We start from the raw sequence: 20,041 nt of genomic DNA, 5'->3' as shown, positions 1-20,041 counted from the left end.
TAAATTAAAACCTCTCTTTTCCAGATGAGGAAAATTATTATCCAGGAAGGACTTTGGATACTGAGGATGCTTTGGAAATTATTAGATTATTAGAAAGTGAAGAGTTCAAAATTTTCAGATGTTCTCAAAGAGTTTTGTAGGAAAAGATTCCATTTTATGAAAGATCAGTCACTGACTGCAGAGAAAATCTCTTGAATCCAAAACAAGGGCAAAGGGCCTTGGGGGAGAGCTCTGGCACTTCCAGCCAAACCCAGAATTGGATCTGTGTAGCTCAGGTGAGTAAGGCAGTGATGGAGTCTGGGCTTTGCTCTGATAAGGATTGGTAGTTCCTGTTGTAATGGGCTGGTTTGGGAACAAGCAAGTGGAATATCAGCCTTTGATCCATGTGAGAGATCAGGGCTGCTGAGTTAATACAGGAACTTGTTCATGCTGTAAACTTGAATTGTTGCACACAGGTTTATTTTCCTGGGGAAAGCACACATGCCCCAGGACAATACTGGATTGTCAGGAGGAGACTATAATCAGCTGTATTGGGATGTTCTGACCAGTGTCTTACAATGCTGATTTGCTGGGCTGAGAAACTGCCAGAGAAGTTGGCAGGCTCTGAAATGCAGCTTAGCAAAAGCCTGTCAGGATCTCTCCAAGTCACCTTTTAGCTGAACAGAAGTGCAACACGTCTATTAAGAGAATGTTGTCACATTTGAAATATTTTTTGCGTGGTTTCCACTGCTTTTGCATTTGTGCTCTGTCCTGCTCTGCTCCCTCCTCAAAAATAACTGCAATCTTTTGGCCAACTTCAGTGAGGAGGAAGATCTCCCAGACAGCTGAGTTAATCCCAGTTGCATGAAAATGAGTGGCTTAGTGGAGATGATAAATCCAAAGATTTCCTCTGCTTTAGGTGGGGATTGCCAAGGAAGTTTGGCTGGTTCCTGAGCGAGACAGGCCAAACACAGAGCTGTGGGCTGCACACATGGAACCTGGCGCAGCAACTGCTTCCTTTTGCTCCAGCAGTAGTTGGAGGACATAAATAGGAGCTAAGCCTGGGAAAGGGACCCTGGGGAGGGTGCTGGGGCAGTGGGCTCAGTGGGAGGGGGGAGCTGGGAAGGTGGGAAGAGAAGACAGAAGTCTGCAAGGAATCAGGATTTATTAGTTCCGCTGTGGATGGCTTTGGAGAGCTGGGGCCATGTGCCTGCCTTGGGTTTATAGCCAGGAATGGAAGACTTGAAATTATTTTTCCTGTTAAAAAAAAAAAAAAAAGCCCTTGCATGTAGAAGATCCATGTAACTAAAGAAATACTCTGTGAGGGAATGAGCCAAATTAGCTGAATACAAAGTCCTGTCCTACGGAGAAATTAAGTGCTGAAAAAGGGAGTATTCTTTGAACTGGTCTTATGTTGGCTGATGGTAGCAATGAACTGCAGTTTAGCTGGAAGGAAAACAAATTCAGGAGGATAATTATGAACTGGCCTTGTCTCACACGTGCAGTCCCTGCAGCACTGCAGGGCACTGCCTGCCTTGTGTAACAGCACACACAGGACCCAAACAGTTGAGGTCAGTTGTTTTCGCTGGCCCGTTTCGGCCGTGGAAAGAAAGAATGTAGTGAGTGTACTTCATCTTTTTTTAAAGCCTGCTAAGGGACCTTTAAAACTTTGCTTATAAAACATGGTTTATACAATTTTTTCTTCCTCCCCTCAGTTTCCCACCTCCTCAGAAAAGAAAGATCAGCTCTTTCCCTGCAAAGGCCTGTTGTAGCCTGTGCTCCACCTCCTGCTGTAAAACTCTTGGGTGTTGCAGGGACAGCATCCCCTGCCCAGGCAGAGGGAACCACTGTTTTCTGGCCTTCTGCTCTAGGCCCGTGTGTTTTCATGGCACTATTAGAAGACCACCGCCTTTTTTCTCGGTTCAGGGCTTTCTTCCCCGCCCCACTCCCTGAATAAATGTAGTGCCATGAATAAAATAAACACTGCTGTCAGTCTCTCTGCAGATTTTTTCAGTGTACTTCATTATACAGGATTCTTTCAAAAGAAATATAACTCACAGTCTTGGCTGGTTCCCAGCACCATTAAAGGTCTGCTGGCACTTAAGAATCTGAGGTTTTGCTTCTATTTTTCATAGAAATTCGTTTCCCCTCGCTACTCTGTAGAAAGTCTGCTGCCCTTCAGCCCAGCTGTGCCTGCAAGGTAACCCCTCCCTGGCACTTGCAGATTGCAGATGCCCTTTAAAAGTCTTTGGAGGTGAAAGGAGTCAGTGATTACTTCATCAGTGATGAAGGCAGAGGGGGAAAAAAGCCAACAAACTGAACCAGTAGATGATACTGAATGAGATGTCAGTCTTTAATTCTGGAGTAAAAAATTAAAATAAAGTTGCTCCATGAATGGCTCACTGTTAAAAGCACATGAGGTCATGGTCATGTGTGCAAGGTAAGGTCTCACTGATTTGATTGGCAGTGTTGCCTTTCTTCATTTTGTGGGTTTTGGGTTGTTGTTTTTTTTTTCTTTTTGGTTTGTTTTTGAAGGGGAAATACTGTTTCCTGATAGTGAAGTTCCAGGAGTGACACTTTTGTCTGTGCCCTTAAAGGTGAAGCCAAGCCCGTAGAGCTCCTTGGGACAGTCCTGGGGTGAGTTCAGCTCTGCCTGTGGTCCCTGGGAGAGCTGGGGCTGCCCCTGGGGCTGGGATTGGAACATCAGGGACACGAGTGTCCCAGGCCTGGAGGCCCTTCCAGGGCTGCTCTGTTTATTTTCCAGGGAGGGCTGGGATACAGGTGAAGGTGTTGACAGTGTGCAGGGGCCAGTGCTGTCCTGGAGCTGAGGAGAGGAACAGACTCACTGACACCTTTGGTCACTGCAGCTGCACTTCTCTGAGCAGAGCCCAGCCCAGGGATCCCTCTCTGTGCTGTGCCAGGTGTGCCCGAGGTGCCCTGGGCAAACCCACCCCTCTGAGCAGGGGCACTGCTGTGGGCAGGGGAACTGCTGTGGGCAGGGGAACTGCTGCATGCTCAGTGCAAGAAGCTCTCCCAGGTTCACATCAGTTCCTCTCTGTTCCCCTCAGCTGACAGGACGTGTTTGACTCCAGGCTGAGCAGTTCAGGCCTCAGGCTGTTCTGAGGTGCCTCTGGCAGTGCTGTCCCAGGAACCCTCTCAGTGTCCAGCTGCAGTTCCAACTCCCTGCTCGACTCCCCACCATTCCCCACAGTTTCCCATCTTCTTAAAGTCCATGTCACAACTTGCAGCTCATTCTTGTTGTATTAATTCCTAACTCTGACTCAGCAAAATGCTTTGCCCACTTCCCATGGCTGCAGACTCCCAGTGTTCATGCCACACTCCCACACTGTGGAAAGGGACAATTCGCTGCACTGAGGCACTCAAAGCTACCAGATGTTTTCCTAAAGCAAGTTCTTTATTAGCTTTTTAGGGTGGGGTTTGGGTTTCTTTTTTTCCCCCAACTGAAAAGTTGAGAAAGAGCTTCAGCATTTTTTTACATTGAGAAATTCGAGGGGAAAAAAAGCCTCCTGTGTGATGCCAAAGTTAAACTCTAATCACTGCTCAGCTCTCCTGGAATTTGGCAGCAGACCAGTGCTCCTTCCCTTTGGTAGGTCATGTGGAAATACCGGAGCATTTCTTAAAGAACCTCTCAACTCTTTTCAGGTACTTGCACAGATGGAACTTTCCTGTTAGAATTCTAATGCCTTTTACATTCTTAACTACATTGAAACACCATTCCTAATAAGCACCATTCAGATCTACAAAATTTTATGTGTAAGCATTAAAATACTTTTAAGTGTGTTAAAACTACATAAATGCAGCTTTAAAAATCTGGTATTAAGTTGATATTCCTATTCAGCTGGAATAGAATCACACAGTTTTATCTTGGAAATAACACTTAATGAAATGAACCCACGAGTAGTTCAGAAGTTTATGAGAGGCTGTTTATTAAAGGCTCTAGGAATAGCTGAGATGAAAGTCAAGGGTTCAGGGTTGCTTTGTTCAGTTTGATCAGTGAGAATATTTATGATTCTCTTTCCACTTCTTTTTACACCTGAATCACCACTTGATTTTCATTTCTGACCACTGTCCTGGAGATTCTTTCTGATGGGGGATTTTTATTTCTGTCAGAGCTGGCCTAACCATTCAGTAAAAACCCAGATCTCAGCTCATTTAATTACAGTGTCTATGAACAGCATACTCGGATTTCCCCTCTGTGCCGTTTCTGCCTTGTTTTCACTCTTTAGCCCTAATTTAGCTGGACGTGAAGTCCTCTGTGATGAATTCCATGACCTGATTAGCTCGATGTGGTGTCTGGAGTGGTGATCACTGACCCGGTTGCCCACTTTCCTTGTCTCTGTAGGCACACAATGGAATGCCAGGCTGTGCTTGGAGAGCTCAGGAACTTGTAAACCCCAAGTTACAGCGATAGGATCTGCCTTGGCTGAATGCAGTGACCTTTCCACCGGATCAATACTTTCATTTACATATCAAACGTAGAGGTTTTTTCCCCGGGAGTGCTGCAGGGCTGAAAAGGTGCCGCATCAGGCAGGAATGTGTGTAAAGGATTCCTTTGTTAAATGTTGGCAGGAACCTCTGGAGGCCTTGCCAAGTGTGTCCAGCCCACCCACCCGTCCAGGAGGATGCCAGAAGCCCCTGGTTTGGCTCGGGTTGGAGCTGTGCCCTCTCTAGAGGGTCCCTGACTGTGCCCACCTGGTGCCAAGGGGGCACTGTGGCCTCCCCTCGGAGCTGGGACACTCGGGACACTTGGGAACAGCCCTCCCAGGTGTTCAAACACCACCTGAGAGCACAGGGAACACGGGCTGTGCTTCCCTACCGGGGCAGTTGGCTCCCTAAGGAACAGGGGGTTCGGTGTGCCTGCACTTCCCAGAACCCTCCAGCTGCTCTGGGGATTTTGAATACATTTAAACTTTGTGTCCTCCATAAGAAGGGAAGAAGAAAACAAAGCTAAGAAAAGGAAGAGAAAGAAGAAAACCAAGCTATCAGGAGGTTTGCTGAAGGGTGTGCAGGAGGCAGTGGCTGAGCCAAACCCCAGAATCAAGATCTCTTATCAGCTTGCCTTTTGTTTAAATCACTCAACCGTCTCTCCCTTTGTCCTTCATTTGCCTCCTGCAACACCACCTTTTGATTCTCTTCGAACATACTGATATATTGTGGTTAGAACTGCAAAAGAATCACCAAAATAATATTCACTGCATGTTTAAAATATGTTTTCCTTATTTTGGTGAGGATAATTTTCTGAAAGAAAGCAGTCCCTCGAAACAAATGCTAAATGTCTCTATAGGTAAATACACCTGTGTTCCTGAAACAGCTGTGCAGCCACAAGTTATAATCCAGAGGTGCTCTCAGAAGTGGCAACCACCTACTCATGATACTTCCTGCAAGAAGAGGAGCTTTGTGAGGCTTCTGATTTCCCCAGAGTTATACAAGAACTGAAATAAGAGACTGTAAAACCTGTTAGTCCATCGTGGCCCTGTGCTGATGCAGGATTCCCCCTCACATTTACAATTTCATCTTGTTGGGCTGGTTTCATGTGACCACCCCTCCTTCTCCATGCCTTGCTCATGCTTTATTTTATTTATCTTTTATTTCCCTGCCACTCACCCTTCACCAAAGAGCAATGGTTTCCCTTTCTTAGCCATGTCTCCTCTTCGTCTTGCTTGAGAACATTGGCCTCTTCCAGCACCAGGGAGGCTGTGAAAGGACTTGTGTTGGCTGCACAGTCAGCTGGGAATGGTGAACAAATCCCCACCTTTTTCCCTGGTGTGCTCTCCCAGGCTGTCCCCTTGCCCCTACTCCTTAGGGGCATTTTATACAGAGGCCAAAGGAAAAAAGAAACACATATTGAAATTAAAAATCACATGTTTGGGGCAGAACCCATGAAAAGAAAGATTAAAGAAGCTTCAAGAGAACTGAAAGGGAGAGATGAAGTAACACAGAGGTAACTGGAAAGAAAGTTCCAATGTTGATAATCCGAGTGTTCATGGAAAACAGAAGAACCAAAGACAGGCTCTGGGAGGCCAGAGGAAGGTGCTAGAAGAGATAAAGTCCTGTCATGGGGAAAACAGTGTAGACTGTGAGGGACACGGACAGGAGCGGGGACCTGGCTGATAACCCGGCAGATCACAGGACAACACTGAGCGCTCTCATTTCATCTCGGTCTGTGGCACAGCTGCATTTCACTCACCTGGACTGGCCAGGTCATGTTGCAACTTCTCCTTATTTGTGGTGACACAGCAAGAGAGAAAGTGCCTCCAAAAGGTGATTTAGAGCCAGTAAAGACTGTTTACTTGGAAAACGTCACTATTTAGAAGCATTTAAAGGTAACACTGGTGGAAGAATGCTCTGGAGGTTTTTGCTGTTGGAAGTTCTGCGGGTGCGGGTCAGTGCAGGAGAGAGGCAGTGCCGGGCAGGGCAGGGACTGCAGCTCGGGGCTGTGCTCGGGGCTGGGACTGCAGCTCGGGGCTGGAACTGGAGCTCGGGGCTTGGACTGCAGCTTGGGGCAGGGACTGGAGCTCAGGGCTGTGCTCGGGACGAGCTGTGGGTGCATTTCGGGTGTGTCAGCAGCGTTGGCTTTCGCAGCCTCGGCACCACCATCAGCGCCTGTAGAGCCCCGGCACTGCCCGAGGGCCGGGCGGACACCGGGAGTGTCCCCAGCCCCAGTCCTGTCGCTGTTCCCGTCCCAGGTGCGGTCCCTGTCCGGTTCTCTGGCCAGGTGCGATCCGTCCCCGGTTCCCGGGTCAGGTGCGGTCCGGCCCGGTCGCTGTTCCCGGTCAGGTGCGGTCCCCGCCCGTTCCCGTTCCAGGTGCGGTCCCGAGCGCTGCTGTCGCTGTTCCCGTTCCAGGTGCGGTCCCCGCGGGGCGGTCTCAGCGCAGGCCCCGCCCGGCCCCGCGCCCTCCGGGCCGGCTCTGCCCGCCCTTTCCGCTCGGCGCAGGGGGAGGAGCGGCCGCGGCGGCGCCGCTCGGAGCGGGGCTGTGCTGTGGGGTCGGGACCGGGCTCTGGAGCGGGACCGGGATTAGGAGCGGGACCGGGACCGGCGGAGCCGGGCGCGCCCCCGAGCGGCGGGGCGGGGACGGCGGGCAGGGCTCCGGGACATCGCTCCGCTCCGGGGCACCCCCGGGCACCGCTCGGCTGCTCTCGCCGCCCCGGGACCCCGCCCCGCCCGGCTGCGGGGTACGGCGGCAGCGCCCGGCCCCCGCTGGGCCCGGCCCGGGCCGGCTCGGGGCGGCCATGCAGCGCCCGCGGCCGTAGCTGAGCGCGGCGCTGGGCCGGGCCCGCGGCCCCGGCGGCCCCGGCACCATGAGGAACGGCGAGGACCTGGAGGGCTTCGACGGCGAGGCGTCCAGCGCCTCCATGATCTCGGCCGCCAGCAGCCCCTACCAGCCCACCACCGAGCCCGTCAGCCAGCGCCGCGGGCTGGGCGGCCTCCGCTGCGACCTGGAATACCTGCGGGGCACCCTGGGCAGGATGAAGGTGGCCGAGGTGGTGAGTACGGCCCTGGTACGGGGCACCCTGGGCGGGGGAAGGTGGCCGAGGCGGTGAGTACGGCCCCGGGCAGCGGGAGGGCCCGGGGCACCGGGAAGGGGAGATGCAGAACTCCCGCTCAGGGACCCGCCCGGGCGAGTCGGGTCGGTCCGGGGTCGGTCCGGCCCTGCCGCGGGTCCGGGTGCGGGTCAGGCCCAGCCCCTGGGCCGGGCGCTGCCGGGCTGCAGAACACCCCGCACACCGTGTGTGCCCTGGGCACGGGCGTGTTACACGGACCCGCCGCCGCGGGGGTTGTACAGGGCAGGGAACTGCAGAGGCGACTTCTCAGCAGTAAATACTGACCCTTCTCTCGCTGTGGAGGGGCGTCGCGGTGTCCGGAGGCACCGCCCGGCCCTGCCCGGGTGCGGGTCCCCAGGTGCGGGTCCCCCGGTCCCCGCGGCGGGCGCGGGTTGTCCCTGGATCCGCTTGGAGCTCCCACGGCACTCGCTTCCCTGCTGCCTTAACAGGCTGGAGTTCTCTTAAGTGCACCGAGTAAAAGGAAATAAACCCTTAAAAAAACCCCGAACACGAGACGTGCGTGTTCGTATTGTGAAATGAGCCGTGAGCTGTGTTCGTTCCTGTCCTTCGGGACACCTGAGCTGGTCAGTTCGAGAGAGCCCCTGCAAGTCTGGGGGCAGTGAAACGTCCAGTGACACCCGAGTGTTTCGGCAGTTTTCGTGGTGCTGATGCTGATGTTTGCCTTCATCTGATCCGCTTTCCGAGTCACTTTGATGTTAATATTTTTGAAATCAACAAAGGTGTTGTTCGGGGTATTTGAAAATAGGTCTTTCATGAAAACGGCAGTAAGTTTGAAATAAATTTTTAAGTAACTTCTTGCAGTTTTAACTTAAAAGGGATGAGTTCTTTGAGGACTGTGATGGCAGAAACATTTTAATATTTCATGCATGTAACTCCAGCATTTAAAACCACAGCTGGTTAGCACAAGGCAAAGCTTGCACATGCAGGTTTGGTGTAAAACACATTGAAAATATCCTCGCTTCAGCTGTGCCACAAGGTTATAGGGGACTGTGGTGATGAATGTGTGATCAGTTTTTATGAATGCCCAGTCAAATCCAGGATCTGGAAGTGTGATTTGTTTTCTTCTCGTCTCCTCAGTGGAGAATAGAATCTGTGGTCTGCAAGTGGTAGCAACGAGCGTGTTACCCCAGTAGTCAAACAACAGGGAACAGCAGTGTTTGCATTGTGTGTGTTCAGGACTGGAGCCAAAGGATCTGTCATCACTGTGCAACATCTACCTGTCTTTGAACTGTGAAAAACTGGCCATGTGGTAGAAATCCTGGGGTGGTGCTGCCTAATACGCTGAAATAATCTGCCCTGGGGATTTTTGTTTCAGTTCCTACTGCAGATCCTTTCTGTAGTACACTAATAACTGTGGCAAGTCATGTTGAAAACTTGTCATTAAAATGAGCAATTACTGATTGTAAGTGAATCCTGTATTGTTAAACTCTGACTTGCTTGGAACAAATTCCAAAGATGCATGGAGTAGACCTCATAAGTTTTTAAGTGATGTAAAGAAAGACGAAGGGGAAACCACAGTGTGCTGGAGTTACAGAGGTTTTCTTCTCTTTGGACAAAGACTTTGCTGCTCCCAGGATGTTGTTAGGAAGATGATAAGTGCACAGCAGTGTCTTCAGGGGAACTGAGTCATGTTTTGTGCCCTGTTATTAAAGTGAGCTGAGCTATTGCACATGGTTCCTATGGAGCGGACGAGTCCAGAGGGTCAGAAGTTAATGAGAAATTAAATTAGCTACTGTAGGGTGGAAGCCTGTGCCCCAGCTCAACACCTTTACTTTCTGCACAGTTGTCCTCAAAAGCAGCCCCATCCCATTCCTGGTAATGACTGGTAGAGCAGCAAACCGGTAGAAAACTGAGCAGTGCTGGAAAAGAAAGAAGAGGGAGCACGTTCCACAGTTGCTTATTTGCCAAGTATAATTATTTTAATTATAATGTTTAATAATACCTTTGCAAAAATACTGTGTAGGAACTGAAATCTGTTAAAGTCCATTGTGTAGAACTCTATCTCTTAGGAACAAGGAGGAACTCCCTTTGTGGCACACAAAGAAAAAAAGACAAGTATTGGTTGGGATAAAAGGGCTCTAAATATATTCTAGTAAAAAGAATGTTACAGGAAAGATTACAATGCATGTTCTTCGTTTAGCATCAGGATTTGTCTTAAAATACATACATGATTGGCAGGCAGAAGTATCAGCTCAAGGCAAACATTGCAGTTTGTTCTAATCTTGGTTTCCACAAACTGGCCAGTGGTGCTGTGTGTGAAGGATAACTCTTGGACATTGTGGCTTGGATGGCTCTTCTTCCAGATGCCCATGTTTGACTGTCAGAAGTGGAAGAAACCCACATCATGGAAAATAGGTGTAGGGTTCTTTTATTTTGTTGTAGATTTCTCTTCATTGATTCAAATAAAGGAGCTGTTACAAGAGGGAAAGCAGTATGACATTTGAGGTGTATGGAGTAATTTAAGTGCTGCTTTTTAAACTCATTTATTAACATTTCAACAGAATATGCCCTAAAGTGTCCTTTAAAAGGGCACCAACACAATGGGTTATGATAATGTTTCATGGGTAGTACTGTGCAGCTTATTTCTGAGCCTGGTTTGACTTGCTTTCCCTTGACTCCCAGGAAGGGTTGAACAGCATTCTGGTTTTTGTTTAGATTGGGTCTGCAGACTGAGAAAACTCTGTGATTTAGGGCTTCTTACTCCTCTTCATGGCCAAGCTGAACAGTTCATAGTCCTTGGATCTGCCTGCCGGTGGTCAGGAATAGCAATGTGAGGGACACTGAGGGAATGAGGGAAAGGGCCATGTGGAACAGCTTAATATTGAACCCTTTCCCTCTTTCTGAACATGTTATATTTAGGTGGGTGAGCTTTTTGGGAAGGAGCTCTCTTGCCTGTCTCTTGCTGTTCTGTTGAAATAGTTGTGTGTTTATTGGGATCTGTGAGGAAACATCTGCTGGAACTGGGCGTGCAGCCTCTTTTAAAGCAGCAGCTTGAAGGAAGATGGTGAGTGTTGGACCATCTCAGAAGAGAAGTGTTCAGGGCCCTGGGGTGGCTGAGACACCTGATGGGGGTCATTGGACAGGTGGGAAGTGAACAACACAAAGGGAAATGAAGGGTGGGGAAGACTTAAAGTAGCTTGGAGCTCTTCTGTTTGTTTTGTGCCTTTTTATTTTGTTTTAATGAGAGTCTGAACTGGCAATGAAAGTCAGGGAGAAGCCAGTCCACTTGTGTGCTGACCAAAGAGGTGTTTTCCATTTGGGGAAACTGTCTCAGCTGACTTTCCAGCATTGAAATGGAGTAGTACCTTGCCCTGTGGAAGGTGTGAGAGAGCAGACAGCTGCCCTTGGGGAGCAGAGCAGGAATGCTCTTTGGAGTTTATTCTCATTACTCTCTGGCATGAATTTGTTTCTCATGCTTTTGATGGCTTTAATACTTCCCATGGAGACTATTACACAATAATCAAATGGATATCACTGGAACTTTGCTGTGAATATCCTCAAATGATTTCTTTTATTTCAGTACTTTTCCCCCATTCCCTTGAATTTCCTAAGGACAGTCCCTCCCTTTACTTAGTGGTCTTGCTGAAGAAAGGTGTTTCTGTGTGAGGAATCAGGAGGGACCCATTGCTGTCATCCAAAAGACAGGTTGGTTGGCAGGTACCTCTTCTTTGCTGGGAATAGTTTCACTTTAGATGAGATTGCCTGCTTTCTTTCCCCCCCTCTTCATTTCAGTTTTCTCTTCAGCTTTTCTATATACATTATTGTTTTTTTTCTTGATTGTTGTAATTCTGCACCTTCAAGGGTCTTAATGTCATTAAAATTGGGTCTAGATGTAATTCCCATGGTGAGCCATGAGAATATTCCCTGCTGCCAGTTTCTCTGGGAGCTGTAGCTGCGGGTGGGCTGTTCCTGAGGACACCAGGTGAGTTATGAGGAAACCAGGCAGGATCCTGTTGGGAGCCCCGTGGGTTCTCACCAGGATCCTGCCAGGTTTGCACAGACATTTGGTTTAAAGTAACATGTATCACCTTTAACAGCTGGGCCAGTTGCTGTGAAAAGTTGTCCTGGCCAGTTCCTGCAGTGGTGGGGGTTAGGGATGGTTTAACTGGAGCAGTGGCATCACAGAGCAACCTCCGGGTGGCAGGAGCAAAAGACGGAAAATCCTAAGCCTGTATGCGGTGGTTGGTGATGGCTGCTGGGGCTCAGACAGCCCCACACACTGTTGTCTGCAAGTGTTTGCTCCAAATGCTGCAAAATCCATCCGAGATTCCTTTTAAAGAAGATAATTCTGCAGCCTGGGAGGTCTGTGAGCTGCTGCTGAGCGCCCTGGGAAGGATCACTCCGTGCTTGCTCTCGTCCTGTTGTCTATAGCACATGATATTGCCTGTCAGGGGAGGCAGGAGTCTGAGCTGAGTGAAATCTGGTGGGAATAACAGTTCATATGTTCACAATTTTCAGAATAAAAAGTTCCATCTTCATTGGTGGAGCCTTGGAAAAAGTTGTTTTGTGGCTTACTGTCATTATACATTTCCAGATTCAAAAGTTGGTTGCTGAGGCCAGGACTACAGTAAAACTCTTTGCTATCAGGTTCTGTTGCAATGAAGAAAACAAAATTCAAAAGCCAGCAATACACCTCTACATGGGTTATAAGACCACTGAGAATTCTAATTGTTAATTATATTAGAAAATTAGAGTAATAACATCTATGTTCCAAGGAGTAAGCTAATTGCTAACTGGTAGAATCTGGTTGAAAGCTACTGCAAGGTGTTCAGTAATCTCATATTTAATTATCTCTGCCTTCTGGTGCCTTCAGCTCAGCATCTCACTCTGATGACGTGTGGAGGGGAGGATTAGATGGAGCCCCCAAGCTCACCCCCATGTCTGATGTGTCACACTGTAGGGCATGTCCGACTTCCCTGCTCCATTCCCCTGGGGCTCCCAGCCTTGTGATTCCTGACTGGGACTGGTGGCTGGAGCAGGGAGCTGGGTGCATTCTGTAAATCAGAGAAGTTGCCAGCTGGCCACTGAATTGGTGTAAATTGAGATTGCTTTTGCACTGGTGACTGTGAGGTTTGGGTTTGTGCCGGTGGGGTGTTACCTGGGCTGCAGGGGTTTGGTCTGTGTGTGTGACAGGGGGCAGGAGGGGATGGTCTGTGCTCAGTCAGCTCAGGGCAGTCAGGCCATGGGTCCTGGCTGTGAAGCTCTGGGTGAAGGCAGAGCACTGCAGGACATGTCTGAGCTTCCAGAGCAGCTTTGGGCCCCAGGCAGCCCTGTACCTGCCTTTCTATCCACAGGTTTCACCCTAAAGTTAGCTTTTGTCCATTTATTCTGCACTTTGGAGGTATAGAAACCTTCCTGGTTTTTGGTGTGAACTTAGTTCTAGCAAATTTATAGATATTTGTTCTTGTGCTGACATTGCCACTTCCATACCTCCTTACTTCCTGGGGCATTGGAAGCAGTGTTTGCCCTCAGCCTTCACATTGCTGCACAAGGGAGGACAGAGTGATTTGGACTCTGCTGTGAGAGGGAGTCTCTGCTCTTGGGACCATCGAGATGCCCTTCCTTGCCCCACCACCTGACTGAGGGGATGGTCTCTCAGCAGGAGGGGACCTTTCAGGTGTGTCTTACCTGTGTGGATGGTATGTCACTTCTTTCATCCTAGGATTGTATTGGTAATTTATAGTCATTGTGTGATTAACTGTGTCGTCTTTCTTTTATTCTTTTATAGATTCCAAACAATAAATGTGTGTTTATGTAAGAAATCCATGTGATTCTTGTGTGTCATATACTGAGCTTTGATTCTCAGTGGTATTTGTAGCTGCCTGTTAAGGTGATGTTGAGTGTGACAGCAGATACAGGTGATCTTTGGCATTTGGCCTTAGAAAAAGGCTGTTATAATATAGGATTAAAAGGATCACATTTGTAACGCACAAATATGCTTAGAAATCCTCTGGAGGTAACTCATGTCCCTTCAGAGTCTCTGAAACTCCTGATTTCCCTTCAGAAACGTTTCTCTTTAAAGGTTGTGGATCTGCTTTGCTGTGTGGGGGTATTTTTATCCTGCCATTTGCCAGGGAAGAATGAGGAGATTATTCTGTTTGGCTTTGCTTTTTATTGTTTCTGTGTACAACTAAAGAAATGACTGTGGTTGTCTTCCCACAGAAAGGTGATGAGGTTTTGGTTTCTTTCACGATGTCTCTTAAGTACCATCTGGCCATGGGCTGGTGTCCTACTGTCAGTAAACTCCAAATTCCTGGTAGAAATTTTTCTCTAAGATGGTGAAATGTTTTAAATTCTGCTTTCAGAAGAAAGTTCTATAATTTCTGCACAAAGTATGCTGTATTTTTTTCCTCCCATTATGAACCAATGTAATCTATTACACTACACTAATCTAGTTCTAATGGTATTAATATTTGGAAAGCTCCCTTCATCACTTGTAATGTCTCTGGTGATGTCCTCTGTTGTTGAGGCTCCTTAGTGATTTAATTATCATCTTGAGATAAGAAGACAAGGACCAGAAATCTAAGAGGATGTGTTTTGCTTGTAACATAACCAGTATAGGAGGAATCTGTGACTTCTGATGAGAGTTTTGTCAAATCAACTCGCACCCTTTTCAACAGCCATCATCCTGTGCTCAAAATTGCATTTCAGAAACATCTGCCTAGACCTCAGCAGGTAATGTTGTACTGAGATTTTGTGTACAAAGAGAATGAGGTGCACAATGAAGAGACATTTTAACAGTGGGTCAGCTGCTGTTCCTCTGTGCTGGTAGAAGTTGCCACTTATTGGAGCTGCATTAAAAAAATGCTTTCTCCTTTAAAACAGAAGTCACCTAATTCTCAGATGATCTGTGTAGTCAGTTGCTTCCAAACCATGGAAATAATGTTTAGGTTTCTCTGGAACTTGGACCATCAGCTCCAGAATGGGGTTAGAAGAGAAGCCAAGGGTGGATAACATGAACTTGTAGAATAGGTGCAAGAACATACAATCATGAGTAGAGAAAAGATGGGTCAGAAATGTTACTGACTATGGGCAAAGAGGTGTTAGAGCTGGTGTAGCCCAAACTGTCCCCAAGGTGGGTTCAGGTAAGCAGAGGAACTTCTGCTGTTCTGATCTCACTCAGCACAAATTAAACTGGAAGCTGTACCTCAGAGTGTCAGATTTCTGACTGTTATGTTTAATGAATTGTAATTAAGGCTCTGGTGCTTAATGCCTTAGCTTGGGGAAGAAGTGTTTTTACCTAGGCAAGTGTTTCAGTTAAACTTTTTTTAATATGTAACTTGATATTCAGGTGTTGATGCTTGGCACGTCTTTAAGTTTCCTGTAGCTGGTATGTACATTGAGAGTGTTCAGGTTGAAGGTGAGCTGAACTGGTTTGTGGTTGTTTCCTTAATTACAGGACAGTTTAAAAGCCCAGTATCCCCATGGCCAGTGTAGAAACACATCCTGTGCTGTGTCTGGAGCTGCATGTGGTGATGCTTCTGCTGGAACTTCCACTGAAGCCAAATGTTGTTATTTTCAGACTGTAAATGTGCCAGTGATACAGCACTGCTCAGAACAGGTCTGGCAGGTTTTTTCCAAATTACTTTATGAATCGACTACAACCATTTCCATATTAGGAAGTTTCTCTACTTTTGTACATTTTTAAACTGAAATGCTCATGCAGGAAAGCAACGAGCGTGGTTGGGAATGTTATGAAATGCTTAAGTCTTTCATAAGCTCGAGTAACTTCTGTCTTAGGAAATTATTTTCATGCTAGAAGCTGATATTGCCACTTGAATATTGTGAAGAAATTTAGTTGTTTGATCACATTCTCTCCTAAAAGAAACTAATTGTTGCATTTAGAAACCTTTCATCTAATGTAGATTAAACCTTTTATTGAGCACTGCCATACTTAGATTTTCTATGCCATTATTGCTTAGTAACATTTTACAGTTATTTTGGGAGAAGTGCAGTTCCACAGTTCCAGGAGTCCTCGGGGTGCTGAGTCCCTGCAGTTCCTGGTGGCTGTGCAGTGGGAGCAGTGCTGAGGAGGTGAGGGCAGAGGCTTTTGTGGTGTTAACAACATTTTACAGCCCCGTGTGCAGCCTGCCCGGTTTGTTTGCAGCCTGCAGAGCTGTTCTGGAGTTATAAAATCCGAGTAGGTGGGTTGGCAGTTATGCAATGGGGGTTTGGGAGCTCTTTCTCCCTTGGTTGGGTTCCTGCTGTATCTCCCTTCTCACAGTGTGTAAACAGGGCTGGAGGTTTCACTGTTCCCCGGGACAGCTGGCAGGGCTCTTTCATGTGCTGGCCTACATCTCTTTTTTTAATGTTCTGTTTTACCAGCATGTCTAGACTCTTTTTGCCTTTTAAGGCATGGCATCTAAGGGGGCCTTCGGATTGCAATCTTGGGAACGTTGGGATTGTGAGGACATTTTGCACCATTTCCTTCCAACAAAAAACTGAAAAACTTTCACAGATTCCTCAGGACTACTTTTAAGTTCTGGATTGTTTTCTCATTAAAATTCCTTTCTGGTTTTAGTATTTGTGGGATGTTTGATGTTTACTCATAATTGGGATTAAATGGGGTTTTAAAGAGTATGCACTGATTCTGATAGTGTTAAAATAGAACTTGTGCTTTTTAAAGGAGCCAAATAGGCTTGTTAACCTAGAGGCTGTGCAGATCAAATAGTTGACAAATTGTATGAGTACACATTTACTTCTTAAAGTAATACATTATTTAATTTATCTGACTGCTTGTTACCAGATTTTCAGTCCTGTATTTTAATATTGTTTTGACTAGCCAGGTTTCCAGCACAGACTGGGCTGTGAACATGAATGGGAACACAAAGCCAGATCAGAAGTGTTGATTTTTCTCTGTTTTTAAGAGCTGAGTAGAGAATTCTCATGAATGAAGCAAGAGGTTTTTTTTATATTGTTTTATTTCAAAATCATACAGACACAATCTCAGTGACTTTGTGTGTTCCAGCAGAGAGCACCTGTGTGTCACACAGAACATGTGTGTGCAGCCTCAGGACTAAATAGGGTCACTGTATCTCCCCATTTTGGTTAAATAGCAAAGATATGGTGAGTTATGAGTTCTTACAACTTGATTTAATAGAAGATGCCAGGAAATGGACTGGAGGGGACACTTCAGTCTTGCTGGAAGGTTGGGGATGGCAAGTTGGATGTTGTGCAGGGAAGTACCTCTCCTGGACATGAGCATCCCACAGAGTTGTTATCACCCAACTCCTGAATGCTGATGCAGATCTGGTGACTCCAGTGACTTCAGTGACACGACTAAATCAGTGTAAGAGTAACAAGGATTGCCAAGGATTTTTAAGGAAGCTGTTTTTTCCCCTGCCTTCGTTACTAACTTGAACTCAGTAGTTAAGCAACATTTATTCCCCATTTTGCTGCCTATAGTCAGTGTTTACTCCATGTTACTGTTGTAGTAAAGCACGGGTGGGACTAGCAGCAAATGGGACTAATGGCAAAATATTTTATTCTCCTTTCTGCCCCACTACTTGCAGCAGTGGCTGAGGAAGATGCAGATGACTAAATATATACAAAATTATATTCAGTGCAGCACCAGATGCATGATGGGATTTTTGCCCTATTTTTCCCTATCTTGTCCAAGAACATGAGCTGCAAATGTTGATCAAATTGTGCTAAAATTGGACTTGAAGAAACTGAGTTGGGTAGTCTTACTGTTTAAGAATTTCCCCTCTTGTGTGATGTGCAGGATTTAATGATGGTTTTCACCAGCACACCAGGGCACTGTTTGGATGCTGTGACCTTTGGGAGCTGCAGCTGCCTCTGAGGAACCTGCCATGGCTTGCACTGTTGGACAGACGAGCTGGTGGCATTTGGGAATCAGAGGTGGCTGTAACAAACTGTGCCTGCAGATGTCTGTCACAATGACTGAGACAATGGATGGGAGGATTAAGCCTCAAAAATCAGGATGTGGTGAAAAGGGGGGGAAGAACCATCTGCTTCCTATAGTTGTCTGCTGAGCACTCCCTGTGCCATTGGCACAATTCAGTGTACTGTAGATACAGAGTAAACCTTTCCATTCATCAGCTCTTCATTTCACTGGGTTGCTTAGGAATGAAGTGATTCATGCAGCAGATGAATGGGAAACTTAGAAATGTGGAACTGGGTATGCTGGGATTCTGTTCATGATTGCCTTGAAGGACCTGCTGCTTATGAAAATACTTTGATTTATGCTACACATGAATTGTAGTTTCTGGGGACTGGAGGCACTGGTTCCTGTGGAGGGGAATTGGTGGGAGAAACCAGTTTTGTTTTGCATGTTTTGCTTGCCTTTGTTTAAAGGATGGCTCTGTATGGTCTTCAGATGAACCTTCCTGTAGGGTGGGGTTGCTAAAAACTAACTGCTGGTGGTCTTTTGTTTATGGAACAGGTGGCATATTACATTCTTTTTTTGTCTGCTCTGGAAGGTATGTTTGAATGACCTTCAGGATTCTGTGAGGAAATGTCGTGTGCCTAAAACAAATACCTCCTTGCAATGTGCCTTGGCTTCAGATTCTCTTCTGGGGTTCTTTTGGTCATCTGCTTGTTGGATAAAACCTGAAATACATGTCAATCAGAGTGAGATTTTTGTTTGGGTTTTGTTTGTTTGATTGGGTTTGTTTGTTAGGAAGAACTATGTTTTTTCTGTTAAAACTTACCATGTTGTTTAATGATATTTGAAGTGCAATTGGTTTTACATTTATCTAGCAGATAAGAATGTTTGTTGTATAAGTGTGTCCAAGCACTGTACTAGTGCATAGTTGGCAGGAAATAAGTCACCACCTCGTGTCTGTAGCTTTTTTTTTTTGCTGTAGATCCTGTGATTAAGCTCACTTTTAGAATTGATGCGTTTCTGTTTTAGCCAATTGAGAATCTCTTCTGTTCACTTCAGTCCAGTTAATTATTTTGGTTTTTAGAATAAGCGTGGGTTTTGGTGTCCTTAGTGTTTCAAAACAACTCTCCTGCCATTGTGTGAGCTTTGAGTGTTGATTACCCTCATTCCCAAATATGACCCTTTCTCCCAGTACGCCCTCAAACTGTTTCTGGGCTCAGCAGTATGTTCTGTATTTAGAATTGGTCTTTTGCCTACATTGAGAGGCAGTAGCTGAATCTTTCAAGGATCATAGAAAACTGCTGGAGGTGGCTAAAGATCAGCTAATTTAGTAAAGATTCCCCAATATTTAATGTGCTGAAGTCTTGCCATGTTACAGCCAAATGTGAACTAAGAAATAATGCACACCTTGCAGCAACGTGTAAAACAACCAGAGGTGCAACGAAGAACTGAAATCCAAATTTTTTGCTGTTACTTCTACCATCACCACCAAAACTGGATGAGAGTTGGATTGGGAGGCCTGGTTGAATTTCTGTGGATTTGTTCAGTGTTGTATTTGTGCCATTAGAGAGCAATTTAGTTTATCCAGGGTGCTGAATCATGGATGGTGCTTAAGCTTCCCTCTCTGGTAAGCGTTGTTTTCCTAAACTTTCTATCTTGTAAGGAAAGTTCAGTGCTCCTTTGTGATTTAAGGCTCCTTGCAGTCCTATTACCAGAGTTAATAACACATTTCATTTAGTCCTGAGGATGCAGACTGGGAGGAGGCGGGGAATCAGTCATTCTCCTGCTTAGGGTAAAGGATGGTTTCCTGCTGGAGGAGCAGGACTGTGTTTGAGCCATATGATCCCAAATATTCATATCTGTGCCAGCTGTTTTAGATGTGGGAAATGCGTGTGCTTTGCAAGGAATGAGACCCACTTGGTTTCATGCATAAAGTTGGGACTGCTGGGCCAAGTAAATGAGAATGATAAATCTCAATTTTAATTCAAGAAAGTTCAGTGTCTTCAGATACTTTAAGTGGTGTAAAAGCAATATATTTTTTCCCTATTTTCTGCATGTGTATTCTGCTGTACCATTAATTTAAACAGTTTGGATGTAAAAATGTCTTGGTAGTGTGACATTCTTCCTAAAATTCTGTGGGTGTTTTTCAGGCAGAAAAAATGCTGACCATTTTGTGGTTTTTTGGAAATCATGCATAATTATGTCATTTAACCACACAATAAGGCTTTCTGTGGTAATGTTTTAGATAAACAGGAAAACTCATTTTTTACTTTGTTTTCATTGCAGAACTGTCTCTTTTTTTCGAGTGCAAAGTTCTTTGATTATTTTCTTCAAAAATATAACACAGCATATTCTGACAGGAAAAATACACTGTTAGCAACCTCCTAAAAGCTCTTTTTTCAGGGTTGGTGCCTGTCACAACACATTTTCTCCATTTTGGGGAGATATGGTGTTTTATGTCTGATGTGCCTGTGTTGCCAAGACAGTGATGTAAATATGAGCCATTTACAGAGCCCCGGGGCAGATGATTTCTTCATTAAGGGCCCTTCTCCAGGGGAATTTGCAGGAAAGCTTAGATGGATACAGTCATGGAAGGAGTCTAATGTGGCTGACTTTAAGGACATTGGATCC

General features: G+C 46.3%; 1 protein-coding gene across 1 annotated transcript in view; it reads left to right on the top strand.

Annotated features, from left to right (window-relative positions):
- Positions 1 to 7,298: 7,298 nt before the first annotated feature.
- CMTM4 (CKLF like MARVEL transmembrane domain containing 4) overlaps positions 7,299 to 20,041 on the top strand; it is a 31,082-nt gene continuing 18,339 nt past the window's right edge. Inside the window, exon 1 of the mRNA XM_027701964.1 lies at positions 7,299 to 7,485. Coding sequence (XP_027557765.1) covers positions 7,300 to 7,485 — 186 coding nt within the window. The 5' untranslated portion in view covers position 7,299. The remainder of the gene's footprint in view (positions 7,486 to 20,041) is intronic.

Source organism: Neopelma chrysocephalum, unplaced genomic scaffold (genome assembly GCF_003984885.1).
Source record: "Neopelma chrysocephalum unplaced genomic scaffold, ASM398488v2 Primary Assembly neopelma1_176, whole genome shotgun sequence".
Classification (NCBI taxonomy): Eukaryota; Metazoa; Chordata; class Aves; order Passeriformes; family Pipridae; genus Neopelma; species Neopelma chrysocephalum.
This window is presented reverse-complemented; position numbering and strand designations above follow the sequence as displayed.